Genomic DNA, 18,288 nt, shown 5'->3' on the forward strand with positions numbered 1-18,288 from the left:
GAATGCTTAATGACTGAGGATGGAGTTGGAAAAATCATGCCTTTGGGACTCTGTGAAGCATGATGGACAGCAAAGTGCTTTTAATATCCCAGAGGTGTAATTGGCTTAGAGAAGCTACATGTCCTTGAGGTTAATATCACAAGTTTCTCACCATTTCCCTGAATAAAAAAGTCATCTGGCTATATTACACTGATGAGTGAAATCTGCCAATATACTGTACATTATAATGTAGTTAAAGCTTATTAGTAATTCTCCTCTTTGGAGTGCTGAGACAGTAATTCTGATTAATCTGTTTCATGACAAACTCTGGGATACCAGGAATTCAAAAATCATGCATTTATCTCTGCTATAATAATTAATGTAACGATCCTTTAAACATTATTTCAGGTATCTTCGCCTGCTTGAAAACATCTCAAGATCTGCATCATCACTACTCAGGTAAGCAGGAGGCACCAGAATGGTAGCAGAGTAATTTAACAAATTAAAAAGAACATTGGTTCTTCCCTTGTCATTCTCTGTGATTTTCACTTTGAAGAGCTGCACAATTGCCCAGTGCTAAGAAGATTCTGTATTAATTCATGCCTAACACTCCAATGAGGAAATTATGAATTATTTTCTTGTTGCTAATTGCTCCATTCTGAGTATTTCTGGCAAATCCAGAGCAGAATGTAGGTAATCGCTTTCAAAATATCACTGGAAACAATGAATAGAGCTCCGATTCCTTGGGGGGCAGAAGAGGCACTCATTTGTTTATAGCTGTCACTTCCCCTCACACCTCCTACGTCCTCCTTTGTACTTTCTGAAATTGGTTTCTTCAGTTAATTGGTCCTCTACTGCTTAATCTGTGTTTATATACCTATGAACTCCTGGAAATCTGGCAGGGAATAAATCATTTGGATGCTAATTGCCTGCAGTCTTGTCTTTTCCTGAACTGAGTGTGCACAGATTTTCCCACAAGGCTTGGATTTCAGTTTTTCTCGGGGAAGAACTGTGGAGAGCTTGCCAGTAGATGTCTCTGTTGCCTGCAGGACTTGGCCTCCTTCAAGGGGAAGCCTAGGGTAAACCAGAAGCATTAGCAGCCTGCTGAAGTTCAAAAAACTACACGATTTTCACTGGGAATAACACCTCCTGGTTTGTAATCAGTGTACAGAAGTAATTCCTCTGGCATCCTGGTATCGTGGCAGTGATTAATTTGGCTCTTGTCAGGCATATGATTTGAGATTAGGTAGGACTTTTTAGCACAGCTGAGAGTGATTTCCATTATGAGTTGACAAACGTCTGGAGGGGTTTCCAGAGTAGATTTTCTTTCCTCGGGAATATTGGGATAGAATTCAGCCAGCTAAGCCTAGAAGTTTGATACTAAAATCCTGCACCACATACTACTTATGCATTATTTTTTGCTATTGTGTTGTGCAGACAAATACAGTTCTGCCTCTCTATACACCCAAAAGAATTGGAGTTTTGACCCAACTTCAGCAGCTGGTACAAGTCCACTTCACATTGCTTCTGGAGGCTCTAGAGTGAGTGCTGTCAGGGTCTGACAGATGACACAGGTCTGGCAGATCCTCTGTTCACATCCTTGTCCCTGGCATGCACACATTTCATGACCAGAGCATGTTCCTAGTGAGTCATCACGGGGGGACCTTAATTTTCAGTCCATGCTCCCAAACTATGCAGGCATGTTAACCAATGCTTATTGAATTTGGAATGTGTGAACAAGCCTTGAAGTGGAGTCTGAAATGCAGATCTTCTCAAATGAGGACCTTAATTCTTGGGTTGGTGTGTCATGGGTGCCCTTTACTCTGTCCTTCTGCGCTAAATAATTAATTTCTGCTCAAAGAAGTAATCTTAAAAAGAAGGACAGACAGTGTCCAAGCCCTGGAACAGTCTGCCATCAGGGCTTTTTGGTTACTCTGCAGAGAAACACAGCTCTGCTGTGGTTCACTCTCTGCTTTGGACGCTAGTTTTGTCTTCAGCCATTGAATAGGGAAATTAGGCAGTCAGCACTGTAGCATCCGAGTTGCCTCCTTGTTCTAGTCTTACTCTCTTTGCAGCTTACTTCATATCTCTCTTCCCTTTCCTGATAACTGAATAATTGTGAGGACAAATCCATAAATATTTAGTTGGTGCTCTGAAGTTTTGAAGGTGTCTGACTGAGAAATAAGCCACCAGTTAGGGAGATACAATAATGTTACTGATGTTGTTTGGCGAGGAGCCCAGATGAAGAAACAGTGCTCTGTGCAGGGCAAGCTTGGATTTTCCTACGATGCCTTGCTAAATCCCCAGGTGCTTCTGAGCCTGACAGAGACAAGCAGTGAGGGCAGCTGGGGCCAATGCATCTCGTTGACACAGCGTGAATGTTGCTGCACTGGAGCTGGCAGGAGGAGAAAGTAGCAGTAGCCCTTGGTGGAAGGAGGAGGATGAGTAGTTAGCAGAAGCCGTTCTTCTAGGCAGGGTGCAAGGGGCTTATCCCAGAGAGCCTGTTTCCTCGGAAGAAGGGAATCAACAAACAGGGGAAAGAGTGGCAGCTGATGCTTGTGAGATACCATGGGTGTGCCAAGGGGTGTTGATAGCTGGGTAGAACGGTGATCACATCTGACACAGATTCACACTGCACCCTCCTTGGCTTTGTACACTACAGTAAAGCACTGCCAGATCTACTTGAAACTCAGCCATCTTGTTGTTTATCCAGTATAGCAGTGAAATCTATGTTGTTTGCAGCTGTTGAAAGAAATAACTTAATGAGGCTTGCTCAGACCATACCATTTACACCAGTCCAGCTCTTTGGTGAGTACCAACTTCCTGGTTATGCTTTTTTTTTGCTTTATAAATAGTTCATATATTATAATTTTTAAAAATCTGTTTGAGAAATTTCCTTGGATTAACTTCAGCAATTCTTCTTTTCTAAAAGAGATGAACCAGCATAGAATTGTACTCGTGCAGTAATTTAGGGACTTTTGGAGGTCGTGTGGCCCTGCTCCTTCTTCAGGCAAGTCAGATCAGGTTGCTGAGGGCCTATCCAATAGCATTTTGAGTATGTCTATAAATGGAGATTCCTCAGCTTCACTGGACAACCTCTTCAGTGTTTGACTGACTTCATTGTGAACCTAGTGTTTTTCCCAGTATTTGTTGGGGTTTCCCTTGCTGTAGCATGTGTCTGTTGCAATTCAGGATTACTGTCAGCCTCAGAGGTTAATCTAACTTGCTGAAGACAGCAAAAAGATTCCCTTTAACCATGTGTCCTAGTTTCAGCTGGGGTGGAGGTAACTTTCCTCTTTGTGCTCAACATGGGGCTCGAACTCACGACCCTGAGGATAAGAATCTAATGGAAACCTGTGTTCTCTCTCTGTTTCTCTCTCCGTTCCTCACACATGTGTATACATGTAGATATATGTATAGGATATTCCATCAAGAAGAAAACCACCTATTGACTGACAGGACAGTACTCCTGTACCTGGTACAGAAGACTAGTAGTGTACCAAGAAAAAAAGAACTGTGCTGTAACGGAAGAGTGGTAGAGAATAAGATATAACTAATTTGGAAGAGTTCTGAAATTAGTGTGCAGTATTGGCTTACAGCAGCAGAAGCTCTTCCTCAAGGCACTTGAGATCTAGGTGCCTTCTTTTCAACGGGTAGAATATTTTGTCTCTCAGCAGCTAATTGCTTATTCTTGCAGCATCAGAGGATTTCTTGGGACCAGATTGCTGTAGATAATTAATATAGCTATGAGCATATTGAACATTCTAATCTTTGAAGCTCCCAGGAGACACCTTTCTAGGTATTAAATTGTCAAAAGATAATAAAGTGAAGAATTAATGTAAGATTAAAAAATTCTGTTCAAGTGTCTGTCTTTTATGTAAGACACTGGCTTTTCTGTTGCTTTATTTCAAAATAAGTGTGCGTAAATTGTGGCATTCAACAGTGTTCTACATTTGTGCTAACTGGTGAAGGTAGGCTTGGGAGCAGGAGGAAATCTACTAAACTAAATTAGTAGATTTCCAGTTTATCCTTCCTTATGCCATTCTTTGCCATTTTGCTGATGTAGTTACCTCATCACATTTGCCAATGAAAACCTTTTTCTTACGAATTAACATTGCAAATAATGTGACATGCAAGAAGGAAAGCCAGGTTTAAAAAAATCAGTCCACTTTTCTGTTAGTTTAGAAATGGTGGCAACAGAAAGGTGTCTCACGCTGCAAGAGAGGACTACTGTACAAGGAAACAGAACGGAACTGAGTTAAAGCTCACCATTTTTTCCTTTCAGAAAAATATTAGCAGGAGCAGACCATCTGAAATTTTGTACAGTACAAATAACATTGGAATTTCTTGAAAAAAGACAAATCTTAGTTTAAAACACCAAAACAGTAAACTTCCTGTTAATTTGCTTTAGCTTGTTCTCTGAGGAAAGTCATGTCCTTTTCAATCTAATTTCCCTGGCTCATTGTGGCCAAGTCACCACTTTTGAAATAACTCAGCTGTCTCTTTGTGTCAAAAGGTGGCACTCTCCAGCCCTTTTATTTTGTGGTTGATAACTATAACAAGCTGTATGTGTTTGTTTACCTTGTTTGGTTTTTAATTTTTTTTTTTTTTTTTTGTTAAGCACAATTACAAGGAAAATACTGTGAGTGTTCCACGGATCTCAATTAGCATAAAACAAGTCTCACTAAAACTTCCTCTTCCGCGTAATTGCATAAGCAGAGGGAGTCACACTCAGGGTGTTTAAAGTTCTTACACTGGAGATAAAATGGTAACCCTTTAAAAATACATACTTTTAAAGCTCAACCATCTTTAAGTACTTAAAAAGCTGTGACAAATGAGATTGATTTGTTTGTGTAGAAGTGTGCAGGAGGTCTTAAATTTATCTCTGTTTAGATGTTTAATACAAGCTCCTTGGACCACTAATGTTGTCACAGTAGATTTTAAGTGGAACATATGTAGTAAGTAGTGTAAATTTAAGCTGGGGAAGTTTTCACAGAGATGAACAGTAATGATAAAAAAGCTCTCTTTAAAAGTGTAGCTTACAAAGGTACGTAAAGTGGTATGTTATTTTAAGAAACCAAATCAAAATGCAGTTCTCTCTTGTTTCTGCAATGTGTGACTTCTGCTAACAAAACTTCCTTTTATTTAAGCTGGAGAGGAAGTGACGGTCTATCGGCTAGAAGAAAGTTCACCTATGAACCTTGATAAAAGCATGTCTTCCTGGTCCCAGCGTGGTATGGCTGCAATGATCCAAGTCCTGTCACAGGAGGAGATGGATGGGGGTCTGCGGAGGGCCATGAAGGTCATTTGTACTTGGTCTGAGAATGATATATTAAAGTTGGGACAAGTGTTTATTGTGAAGTCTTTTCTGCCAGAGGTGGTTCAGAGTTGGCAAAAGATCTTTCATGATGGCACAGTGTTACATCTCTGCCTGAGGGTGAGTTCAGACTTGAAGGCACACTGGCTGGTCTAGCCTGATGTGCCTTAAATGTTGTACTGCTTACATGTGAATGTCTTCAGCATGGTTGACATGTGGTTTGACATTATCTTTTGGAAAAGAAAAAGGTTTTGAGGAAGATATATCTCCCATTTTTAAACAGTATACAATCAGATATTTGTTTCTTCATGAAAATGAAAGTAATGTTTATAACATTGTTTTCTTCAGGAGATCCAACAGCAAAGGGCTGCCCAGAAGTTAATCTATACCTTCAATCAAGTGAAGCCTCATACTATTCCCTATACTCCAAGGTAAAACCACTATCTTTAAGGTACCTTTTTAGGTGTCTTTTTAGGTACCAAAAGTTTCTGTTCTCAGCTGTTTCCCAGCTCTAGTGCAGCCTTCTTTTCTGTAGTGGGTTGAAATAGCTACTGCTTAGACAGTTTAATGGTAGTTAATCAACTTTTTAAGAGGAAAGGTAGGCAGCTTTGAACTTTATAGCTACATGTGATGGCAAAATAAGCTTCTTCATAATACTATTCCTTAGACTTAAGCAAAAACTGCCTTTTATACAGTAAGCATGAGGCGATTTGATACAGCTCATTTACAGTGGGCTGGAGTAAGTCAGATTGTTGTTGGTCCATAAACTATACTTTCTGATCTTTGTTTTGAGAGTTTACCAACTGAGAAAGCCTTTGTGCTGTCTACCATTTGCTACTTCCAGCTGTTCAAAATGCTCCAGCTAGGGAAGACATGTCCTCCTTTTTGGTATATTTGCTTTGCGTCATGCTTTGTGCTGACTGTGAGGGTGTTCATTACCCTGCCAGCTCCTGAGAGACAGCATTTATATTTACAGGTTCCTGGAAGTTTTCCTCATCTACTGCCATTCAGCAAACCAGTGGCTGACCATTGAAAAGTACATGACTGGTGAGTTTCGGAAATACAACAACAACAACGGAGACGAGATTACTCCCAGCAGCTTACTGGAAGAGCTGATGCTGGCCTTCTCTCACTGGACCTATGTGTACACCCGTGGGGAGCTCCTTGTCCTGGATTTGCAAGGTGACTGCTAGCATGGGAGTGCTATTTGAAACCCAGTGGAAAGCAATTCTATCAAAAGGGAATTTAATACTGGGGAATGGACCAAATTCTACTGTTATTTACATACTGAAAAAGCTCAAGAAACTCCTGCATATCTGTTGTGCAGCACTGACAAATAAGTATCCATACAAACACTCTGCATTAATGTAGGGGTAATGGGAAAATAATTTGGCTTCAAATACATCTAGGCTGAATGAGCAGGTAGATAAAGTGTGCAGGAACATTTCAGCCAGCTCCAAAAAAACCCTCCACAGTTAAAATATTTTTGTTTTTATTAAGATATATAAATAATACACACATTAAGGCATACCTATGTATATATGCACACTTAATGCATGGGTATATCTATCAGAAAAATGTGAACTGCTATCTGCATTTTTTTATTTTTCATATTAATAAATCTGTAAGCAGTTTACATAAGCTGCAAGCCTGAATACTGTTCACAAAGTCTGGTGACTCCTTCAAAGAGCATGTGATCACTTTACTGTATGTGTGTAAGTGGGAACATGGCATATTTTAAAGAGATAAAACAGTTGACAATGTTCAAAAGATGAACAGCACCCATCAAACAGTATAAACACTATTGTTTGTCATTTCTGTCAAGGGAAATGTGTATGAGTAGACGGAGACTTAACATATTTACATTTTACAGCATCCAGAAGCTGTGAATTACAAAAAGACATGCTTATTATGCAAAGTAAAACTCTAATTCCATCCTTGCCTTCATTTGATTTTAGTTGCACATGAAAAAATGTACAGAAAGAGTAAGTGCCTCTTCACCATAGCCTACTAGAATTTGTCTGAAGTTTGCTTGGGTTTATTATACAACTCTTGACAGTTCCAGACCAACTGTGTTGGCTCAAACATGGAGAATTTAAACATCTATGTAAATCTCATGAAGACTGGAGCTTCAGTTTCCATCTCAAACAAACTGAAATCTGCTTTAGTTTTGGCCTCATGTTTATCTTGTCATTCTCTAATCCAGAGTTTACGAAAAGTGCAAGGGCTGCTCCTTCTGGAGTTCTAATAGGATTAATCTCTATTACCATTTACTGTGTAATACCAGGGCCATCTCTGCATACATATACACCACATTTTGTCTAATTTACATCAACTGAAATGACCCTTATTGAAGAGTATTGCAATTTAGGGGTATTTCAATCGCAATATGCTATTTCTGTAATCTTTACTGGCATTCACTGCAGAATATAAAATTACCATCAGTGGCCTTTTGAAATAAAAATAATTACATATCATATGATCATGGATTTTTTTCATTAATGTAAAAGCACAATGATTTCCTGAGATACAAGAGAAGAGCTTTTTAGTAAAATGGTTTTATGTCATCAGTTTGGGGAAAACTGCAACGCATGTACCAGCATTCAGGTATCATAATAAAATTATTTATTTAATACAGTTTCATGGCCACCCAGAAGAAAAAAAAAGGTATAATAGACTCAAGCATTTGCAGATCATGAAGTTGTAGCTTGTTGGGTTTGTTACCTTGAAGAGAACATGTACCTGAGAGTAGATCTATTGGTATCAGTAAGATCCACATCCAATTAATACCTTTACTCCAACTTAAATAGCAGTCTTACAATTGATTACATTTTGCTTAGGTGAGCTTCAGCATAATATATAGTGCATTTGCATAAGCCTTCCGTCTACATATAAATAAAGCTCAAAGCAGCTAAAGTCAGGACTGTAATAAGATCTCTGTATGCTTGCCAATACTTAACAAATTTTTATACTCATAACATTTTCTTTTTAACTCATAGTCACTTTAACTATGACATTTTATGATCTACAAAACAAATGGATAATTAAATTTTTGTTAAGTACCAGATTATGGAATTGTGACTACCTTCCTTTGTAACATACACTGTTGATTTTGTTATAGGTGTTGGAGAAAACCTTACAGATCCATCTGTGATTAAACCTGAAGACAAAAAGTAGGTTTCTTTCTGATGAAAATATCACTCACTTCAGATGTTCTGCCAACAGTCTGTATATTTAAGATGTTTTTTATGTTTTATGTGAGAGATTTTTTTTTTTTGTCATGATATTTGGGTTAAATGAAGATATGATGGCAGTGGACTTGGGGGCCTATAAGTGTCCCAGCTCCCAGTGGTGAGCAGTGTATGAAAGGTGAGCAGAGTCTGTATTGCTGTACTGGGAGCACAGGAGTTTTCCAGGGCTGTGCAGGAGGAGCATGAATGGGTAACACAAGACCCTATGAGCTTGTTCACAGATTTGCACCACAGGAGGTCACTGGCAACTTAAATGTGGTTGTTGGGGCACTGTTTCCTGGAGTATATGGGGCCACAGTGGCTTAAAAGGATGAGGAGAGTGCCTCTGGATCTCTGATCTTTCCAAAGGTCCTAGCGGTGCATTTAAGGATACAGCGCGTTACAATCTCAGAGCAATGATATGGAGATGGTAAATCTCATGTAGAAAGTTACAAAAGCTGGAGAGTATACACAGAAGTAGCAATCTGCCTTCATGCATCAAATCTCAGAATTGGAACTATGGCCATTCTCCCACCCTGCAACCTTGCTCCTCACTGGTATTTGCAGTAGAGAGAGGAGAAGCAGTGATGTTGGTGGTTGCTGTCCTGCCGAGTCCTCTTCTCTGGGGAGTCTCCCTAAACCCATACCCCTCTTGGCTCCCTCTTGCTCAGCTCATATCTGATTGAAGGCATGTCTCATGTTTGGAAGGAAGGAAGATATAAATATGAGTAGTCTGATTTAATACAATGGACAATTATCTATAGAAATATCAGATGACTTGCCTAGAACTCAGAACAAGTTAATTTTGGAAGTAGGTTCTTAGTTCTGAGACCATTGTTAATATTTCATTAATAAGATTAGTAATAAATGACTGTATTAATGTTGTATGAATGTTTAATTTTGAATGTAGGTGTATTGGCCATATAATATTTATTTTGGGACCAACATAAAAAATATGCTGAGGACCTCAGAGTGACAAAGTCTTTGCCCTAAGTAGGTCATAGGACCATGACAAAAGCACAAAGATAGCTTTAGATAGAAAGGCAGAGAAGTCAATAATGTAGACGTTCACTAGATTTTAGCAAATGTTTTTAAGGTATTGCTACAGATGAATCAAAGTCTAGTTTGCTGCTGTTCAAGTGGATTTTTTTATGTTAGTGGTAGCATAAACTGTGATAGTTATTACTGAAGACTGTTGCCAGTCATTGACCACAGTAGTTCAGGTGGTAACTCAGCTTGTCCTCTTTAAAATGGGGATAATATTTATTTACATTGTCTTGAAGCTTATGTTTATTAGTGTCCTTCTGGATTATTTTTGTCATTAAATAATTTTGTCATGCTTACTAATATTTGATCACACAGCTCTTATTTTCAGAACTTTTTGTTGTTTTGTTTTTTTATTATCTGCAAAACTGTCAAATCCTAGTTAAAGAGCACATGTTGATTAATTAATCAAAACCAGCTTGATTTCTTATGTTCAGGGAAGTCCTCAGAACAGCAAGTTGTGAAACTATATTCTTTTGATTCAGGGATCTAAAGGAATATGACAGTGAAACTGTGGATGGATGCTGTAAGCAGCTAGAGGATACTCAGTTCTAATAAACACTTTCTAAAATAATAACAACAATAACAATGTAAAAGCACTGCCTTTGCTCTAAACTTCACTTGCTTACAGAAGAAACAGTAGCAAGATCTGTTTTAAGTTTTCAATTGTAGGTAAGATACTTAATCAAAACCTGTGCACTGCCTCAAAAGTTGCTTTGACCTCACATGTGCTTAAGCCTGGGAGAAAATAGATGTCATCTGACTGACCGGGCTGATTCGAATTTTAGCACTACTCATAGTTAAATTATTTATGTTTTGCTTCTTTAATTCCATGGATTTAGTGGCTGTCATAGTTTAGCCCCACTCGGGACCAGACTATGCAGTCTCTCACTGCCCGCACCCTCCGAGAGAATAGGGAGAGATAATATAACAAAAAAGGCTCGAGGTTTGAGATAAGGACAGGGAGAGATCCTTTAAAAGTTACTGTTACAGGCAAAACAGACTCGACTTGGGGAAAACTATTTATTTATTATTAAAAGCAAAGCAGGATAATGAGAAAGAGAACAAGACAACTTCCCCTCAACCCCTTCCTCTTCCCAGGTGCAGCATTATCTCTACCTCCTCCCTCCCTCCCTGAGTGGCACAGGAGGGAAGAGGGAATGGGGGTTACGGTCAGTTCATCACTTGTCGCTTTACACTGCTCCTTCCTCATCAGTGAAGAACTCCTCACATTCCTCCCCTGCTCCGTTGTGGGGTCCCACCTATGGGCTACAGTCCTTCATGGACTGCTCCAGCGTGCGTTGTTTTTCCCACAGGGTGCAGTCCCTCCAGAATGGCTGCCCCAGCACAGGCCCTCCATGGGCCACAGCCTCCTCCAGGCATCCACTTGCCCTGGTGTGGGGTCCTCCCCAGGCTGCAGGTGGATCTCTGCTCCTCCGTGGGCCTCCATGGGCTGCAGGGGCACAGCCGGCCTCACCATGGGCTGCACCACGGGCTGTGGGGGAATCTCTGCTGGGAGCAGCATTGCTCCTCCCCCTGCTTCTTCACTGACCTTGGTGTCTGCAGCCGTTCCTGTCACCAGAAATTCTTTGCAATCATGCTTAGGCAGATGCCTCTCGGGTTCTCTTCACATCTCATTCACATCTCTTCTCCTCTCTACTTCTTGCAGCCGGGTTGGGCTGAGCCGGGCCCAGGTGGCATCCTGGCAGGAGGCCAGAGGGTGACGGCCGCAAGGGCTCGTGCCTCCCCCTCTCTGCTCCCGCTCAGCATCTTCACATCTTCACTTCTTTTTTTTTTTTTTTTTCTGGTTTCTTTTTTTTTTCCTGTTTTTCCGCTTCTTAAATAGGTTATCACAGAGGTGTTACCACAGAACATTCTGCTACCAATTGGCTCAGCCCTGGCCAGCAGTGGATCCACCCTAGGCCCAGCCAAGTCCACTGAACAAAGGGGAAACTTCTGGAAGCTTCTTACGGAAACTGCCACCATAGCCCCCTCACTAAACAAAACCAATACAGTGGCTCATGTCATTATGTTATAATTAATCTTTTCTTTCATGCATCCTGTAATGCTGTCTTGAAATGGACATTGTAATGGCAGAGTGTGACCTCTAGCTCTCTGGTAGAGTATTGTGTCTTGATTTTATATGCAGTACCAAGACAAAAATAACAGATCTGTTTGGAAAGTATGTCTGATACTGTGGTATTTCCTGATATAAATCAATGTAAGTTCATGGTTATTTAACATCGACTGAAGATTTGGCCATGTGCACTGCATTGCATAGGATGTATGAAGTGATAAAATTATGCAGGTATAATATTCACAAAAAGATTTTATTTAAAAGCAGAAGTAATTGAGGCACCACAGCAAGGTCGTGGCACAGTGCATTTCCTGCAGGCTCCTGTACCGCCCAAACATTGGGAAGAATTGCACTTCTGGGTGCTCTTTTTAGCATGTACTGCTTGCCAGATCCACAACAAAATCCACGTGGGTAAAGCTTTCACAGACACTAGGTGCAGAGTGTCTGTAGAGCAGATTCAGAGATGAGGAAAATAATGGACTGAGTTTCAAATTGGAAAGAGCTAATGTATTAGGCGTGCTGGGAGAGGTGAGAAAAAGGGCGCTGAGAGTCAAAAATCTCATTACAAACATGTAAAAAGAGGGAGTCAGAGGTGCTAGGTCTCTTGCTCTCCTTTTTGAAAGCTCTCAAGCAGATATGATGAGCTGAAGGGTTTAGTAACGAGTGGAGACCATCTTCTCTGAGGCTACTCGTTAGCGTGTGTTTTGAAGAACAAAACTATTGAATATTTACCGAGGTGTTATTCTGGTTTTATTTAGTGAGGGGGGGCTATGGTGGCAGCTTCTCTAAGAAGCTGCTAGAAGTTGCTCCCCTTTGTTCAGTGAACTCGGCCGGGCCTAGGGTGGACCCGCTGCTGGCCAGGGCCGAGCCAATTGGTAGCACAGTGTTCCGAGATAATGCCTCTGCGATAACATATTTAAGAAGGAGGGAAAAAAAAAAAAAAAAAGAAAGGAGAGAAGAAGATGTGAAGAAGCTGAAGCCTTGCCCTCTGGCCTCCTGCTGTGTGGCCATCTGGGCCTGACGTGGCCCAGCTGCAAGAAGTGGAGAGGAGATGAGATGTGAAGAGAACCTGAGAGGCGTCTGCCTGCCTGTTGTGAAGAATTTCTTGTGAGAGGAACGGCTGCAGACACCAAGGTCAGTGAAGAAGGAGGGGGAGGAGTAATGCTGCTCCTGGCCAGAATTCCCCTGCAGCCCATGGTGCAGCCCATGGTGAGGCCAGCTGTGCCCCTGCAGCCCATGGAGGTCCACAGAGGAGCAGAGATCCACCTGCAGCCTGGGGAGGACCCCACACCAGGGCAAGTGGATGCCTGAAGGAGGCTGTGGCCCATGGAGGGCCTGCTGGGGCAGCTATTCTGGAGGGACTGCACCCTGTGGAAAAAACAACGCACGCTGGAGCAGTTCATGAAGGACTGTAGCCTGTGGGTGGGACTCCATGCTGGAGCAGGGGAGGAATGTGAGTTCTCCACCTGAGGATGAAGCAGCAGCGTAAAACAATGTATGATGAACTGACCGGAACCTCAGTTCCCTTTTCCTCCCTGTGCCGCTCAGTGGGGGAAGGTGGTAGAGGTAATGTGAAGCCCGGGAAGAGGAAGGGGTTGAGGGGAAGTTATCTTGTTCTCTGTCTCATTGTCCTGCTTTGTTTTCAGTAATAAATGAGTAGTTTTCCCCAAGTCGAGTCTATTTTGCCCATAACGGTAACTTTTTAAGGATCTCTCCCTGTCCTTATCTCAAATATCGAGCCTTTTTTCGTATATTATTTCTCCCTATTCTCTTGGAGGGTGGCGGGAGTGAGAGAGACTGCATAGTCTGGTCCCAGTTGGGGCTAAACTATGACAGGTCCAGCCAAACAATTTACAGTTGAATTTCTGTCAGTAAACAAACTATCTATATGAACTGAACCTCTACTGTAGAAACCTGCACAACTGAAACAGGTAGACTGGAAGCTGAATCTATGAAAACGTACCAAATACATACAAAAACTACTGAATAAATGACTTGGGCATCTCCCTGGAAAGATGATACTTGCCATGAAGCTTTCCACAGTCCTTTACCTTCCCTCAGTATAAGCCCTGTGAATGTCTTATTGTTTGCTTTGAGCATTTGTAGCTCTGGACTATAAGGAACACTATTTGCATCAGCACAGTCTGTCTTACCTGCCTGCTGGCCAGGACTGGTCTGGTACAATCTAGTAGGTATTTGTGGAGCATAACTATTAGGTAAGGTTCTGCACAAATGGAGGAACGTGTTTTGTTGTTCTAAGCCCATTAGCTCACATTAATGTTCCTGCTTGGGAAGTAAGAAGGCTAGGCTCAGTGTTTTTCTCCTGTTGGAGACAAAATCAGACCTTGAGTAACTGGAAGAGTTACCTTGTTTATAAAACATTTGTAGAGTTAGAGGGGACCCAAAGAGTTCAGCTGGTTCTTCTTCTGCACCAGGTCATTCCTCGCTTTACAGGTCTTGTACAGACAAGTCTTAAGGTCTTCCAAGGATGACGTTAAAAACTTCCAAGAGCATCTGTTTTCAATAGTTTGCTGTCTTTACTGTCTGAAAGATTTTCCCTGATTTCCTTCTTGCAACGTTTCTTTCTGGTTCGGTCTACTGTAGGCATAGAGAAAAAGATTTCAACGAGTTTGAAGACAGTCACCATCTTCTTCAATGTTTTTTTTCCCCTTTTAAGCTATTCCCTAATCTTTTCTTGTGTGTCATGATTTCTAGACTTCTGGTAATTCTTGTTATTTTCGCAATTTATCCCTGTATTTCTTGAAACAGTTTTCCAAATTTAATGCAATATTCCTCTTGAATCATTGCCAGTGCTGGGTAGAGAGGAAAGATTACTTCACATACGTTGCAGACAGTATCGCTGTTTATCTCACAACAGTGTGAGAAAATTATCAGTCTGTCTTGTGCTGTTTGCTGCACTTTGTATGGAGTAACAGTTAGATCAGAGGAAGTATCAGAGTGATTCTGTAGCCGTGGAGTTAGTGAAGTCTTCTCAATTTCCTAACCTGCCCAAGCAAATACTTAAGTATGTTCTATTCTTACTGGCATTTTACCAGATTATACCAAGGGTTAGAAATGGCTATATAGCATCATGTCATTTAAAGTGTATATATAGCACCTAAATAATATTTCATTTCTTACCTTGTTTGATGTACTAATTTGCAGTAAAGGCTGATTAGATACGTCCTTCAGATGGTCCAGAAGACAGATAGTCTTTAGCGTCTGCCAGAAATTAGGGAGATACTAAGCTTTCTGTAGTAGTTTTGGCTAATCATTGCTTTTCTCCTGTGTGAAAGGGGAGAGTGTCATATTTGAAAACTACTTCCTTTAGAGAGAATGTATTTTGTGAGTGTGGATTACAGACAGATTTGAGAGAGTTAAAATCTTTTTCTATAGCTTCTCAGAGCCATAATTGATTTAAGATTTTAAAATGTGTTTTTTCCACTCTGCATATCATTAAAATAAAATAGTAGCATTCATAAAGTTTCTTTGGAAGTGTTTCTTGTGTGCTGTGTTCTGTGATGTCTAGAATGTCAATTAAATTCTTGAGAATAATGGTGGAGCAATATTAAAATTAATGAACAGTGATCTTTCAGACTACATTAAGAATATGTTATAATTATGTGGTATTTCTAATACATGTGTGGATATAGCTTCCTTCTGTTTGTAATTGTGTCAGCTTTATTCAGCATATGCAATATACTTCCACAAATGGATCTCGTAGTAACGTTGCTGAATTGGCCTGAGTGTAGACACATGGAAATGAGCATAGGAAGAAGCCAATAAATTTTAAAGCCTTACTTGTCAGCAGTGTACTGTGTGGTTTTTTTTTTTTTTCTTTACTGCATATTGATCTGACTAGAGCTATGCTTGCTTTTGTCTTTCAGTTCTTAGGTAAGGTAAAAGTAAATCCTTCCTAGCTCTGGTTTGTTCCTGGGTGCCTACCCTCAAAACCAGAACGAAACTGTTGGCTTGATGAGAATGAATGGTGGCTGCAACAGTCACTTAGATTCTGACATATGTTGTGTCAATGTCACTGTGCCTAGATTTTCTTTAAGCCTTTTAGCAGGAACTGCTAGGTCTGTCCTGTCTCCCTTTAGAGCATCTTTGAGATGCAGCAGGAGGGAAAAGTAGTATGGGGTATACATAGGATAATACTTTACCAGAATTGGCAGTTTTCTTGTCCCAGAGCTAAGAAACTTGTGATATATGCTAACCTTTGATTGTCTTTAAACAAAGGGGTAATACCTCTGGTTTAAAAAGTAGAAAATATCATCATCTTCCTCCCCTGCAGTTGCTTTATTTTGAGTTCATTGATTGTTTAATGATATTTCTTTTAGGTCTGGAAAGATGGTATTTGGACCGGCAAACCTAGGAGAAGGTGCAATGAGAAACTTCATCACAAAGCATCGTTGTAACTCTTGCTGCAGGAGGCTGAAACTTCCTGGTATGCAAAATAAAGAAAAAAGTTCTACCCCCTTGGTTTTTTTTTGTTTTTTTGTTTTTTTTTTTTTTTTTGTTCTGGGGGAAAGCTCCTTCCTTTCAGCACCTACTTGGAGTAGTAGTTGCTGTTTGATTCTGAAACAGAAATTGCAGTGTTACTGTTTTTAATTCTTTTTGTTTGTGGCAGCTAGAGGTAATAGAGGGGAAAATCAGCTGAACAAATACAGTCAGGGAAGATTCATTCATATCAGCCCATGCCATTTTAGGTCCCCCCAGGGCTCTCATCCCCCTGGCTCTGATTTGCCCTACTGCAGATTTTCTTCCTCCTGGAAACACCTAACAGGCTGTCACCAGTCACTGGTTGGACACTGCCTGGGGTGTACATACCTTTCAGACATTTACTTGGCTGCATCATTGAATTTATTTTCTTGCCATAGATTTGAGAAGAAGTGACTACACACTGGAAAGGGTCAGTCCAGCCTTCCAAACAGAAGTGGAGACAAGCACCAGAGGAGCTGATGATGCAGATGAGCCTTTGGAGTATGATACGCGGCTGTGAAGCAGTGGCTGTGAGCAGAGCCCATGTGTTTGCGTGCTGAGAAACCTGCCCCTTATCACTGCCATGGGTCAGTCCAAAAGAACAAAATGCAGGTGTCTGAGTGCAGCATCTGTCTGCCCTCAACAGACCCTGTAGGCAAGGAATAAAAAAAAAAAAAATTACTCCCCTTCTGTGCTCTTGTGCTGGGCTTTCTCGTATGGTTCAGTGAATTGCCAGGAGTGGGTCACCCCTTAGCTGAATGAACTGTCTCATCAGTGCCTTTTTTTTTTTTTTTTTTTTTTTTTTAATGTGGATTATGATTCCAAACTGTTCTTTCTTAGGAAAATGACTGTGACAAGCATATTTCCAAGTCAGAATGATTTGATGTTTCTCTCTCTGCTCTTCAGTAAATAAGTAATTGTATACCCACGTGCAAATGCTTCATTTTCAGAGGCAGAGCCCACTCAGCCCCATGCTCACTTTTCCCTGGGCATAGGAGGCTCTCCAGGAAGTTGCAGAAATATTACTCTCTTTATTGTTGATTTTGATGCAGATACAAACCAAGAATGTGTGAATTAGTGATTTAAACAATAGTCACTGATATAGCAGGTAGACTGAAAAATTTTGGGGGGCTTCATCTTGAAATCTTTTCATATATCAAGAACAAGTTCAACAACGAAGGGTTAGATTATTGGACACACATTTTGAATTGGTGAAGTTGATACACCTGTGATCTTTAATACAAACATAAAGAATAACCTTGAACGTGAATGGACTTTTAATTAGGATCTGCCTTTCTTTATAATATTTTAGCTTCAGAATGTTTTAAAGTTGTAATTGGCAACAAAGATTTTAGAAGTCATAAATGATAATATGTTCCATTTGGTATCTAACTTCTTGTTGTCAATATGAAGCTATATGTGACCTTTTTTTTAACGGTGGAGTGATTACATGTATGCTTTTGCACCATCTGCATCTGTTTCTGTTGGTGTCATCTGGTTTCAGTAGATGTTCACAAAACACAAAAATCAATTATGTGCAATATGATTTTTCTACAATAAAGATTGAAATGAAATGCTCAGCAGAAATATCTCTAATGCAACTAGTGTTGTATTGCAGATCACACCTGTCATTAGAGCAGCTGTGTACTTTTGTGTTGAGTAGAAATACCTAATGTTGCAATGTAAGTCAACAGAAAACCTTATACTTGAATAAGAAACAAAATCATATTTCCACCACAACTGATAGTAGATTTTAATGCATAAGGGGGCTATTTGTTATGATCTATCATTCATTTGGTATATTTGGAAAATGTCTATGTACACATAGGAATTAGAAGTTATATGTTCCCAGTTTTTGTATTATGGTATTGATGATGGCATTGAAGCAGTCACCTACACTATGTTCAGCTGAGATGCCTTCGGTTCCTGAGAGTATCCTGAAGAGATTCTGCATGCTTTTTATCTTTTTAAAAATAGTTTTATAAGATTATTTTTGTGGAAAGCCCCCACCTTTGTCCCTATTAGACTATTGTGCAAAAATAATCTATTCATTTTGCAAAAGAAGTACTTCCATTGGGTTTTTTTTTTGGAAGCAATTCAATGTATGAAAAGGCTTAACTTGTCTGTGAAAGAGATTGTTTAATTACATCTCTACAGAA

The 18,288-nt window shown here is 40.3% G+C and overlaps 1 protein-coding gene across 1 annotated transcript in view; it reads left to right on the forward strand.

Moving 5' to 3' along the window:
- Positions 1-16,649, forward strand: part of TRPM6 (transient receptor potential cation channel subfamily M member 6) — an 83,163-nt gene extending 66,514 nt beyond the window's left edge. Inside the window, exons 32-39 of the mRNA XM_086769878.1 lie at positions 388-438; positions 2,722-2,787; positions 5,130-5,416; positions 5,645-5,727; positions 6,273-6,478; positions 8,418-8,469; positions 15,988-16,094; positions 16,528-16,649. Of these exons, the coding sequence (XP_086626004.1) occupies positions 388-438; positions 2,722-2,787; positions 5,130-5,416; positions 5,645-5,727; positions 6,273-6,478; positions 8,418-8,469; positions 15,988-16,094; positions 16,528-16,649 (974 nt within the window). The remainder of the gene's footprint in view (positions 1-387; positions 439-2,721; positions 2,788-5,129; positions 5,417-5,644; positions 5,728-6,272; positions 6,479-8,417; positions 8,470-15,987; positions 16,095-16,527) is intronic.
- The last annotated feature ends 1,639 nt before the right edge of the window (positions 16,650-18,288 follow it).

This window comes from Chlamydotis macqueenii, chromosome Z (genome assembly GCF_036417535.1).
Source record: "Chlamydotis macqueenii isolate bChlMac1 chromosome Z, bChlMac1.mat, whole genome shotgun sequence".
In the NCBI taxonomy this organism is placed as follows: Eukaryota; Metazoa; Chordata; class Aves; order Otidiformes; family Otididae; genus Chlamydotis; species Chlamydotis macqueenii.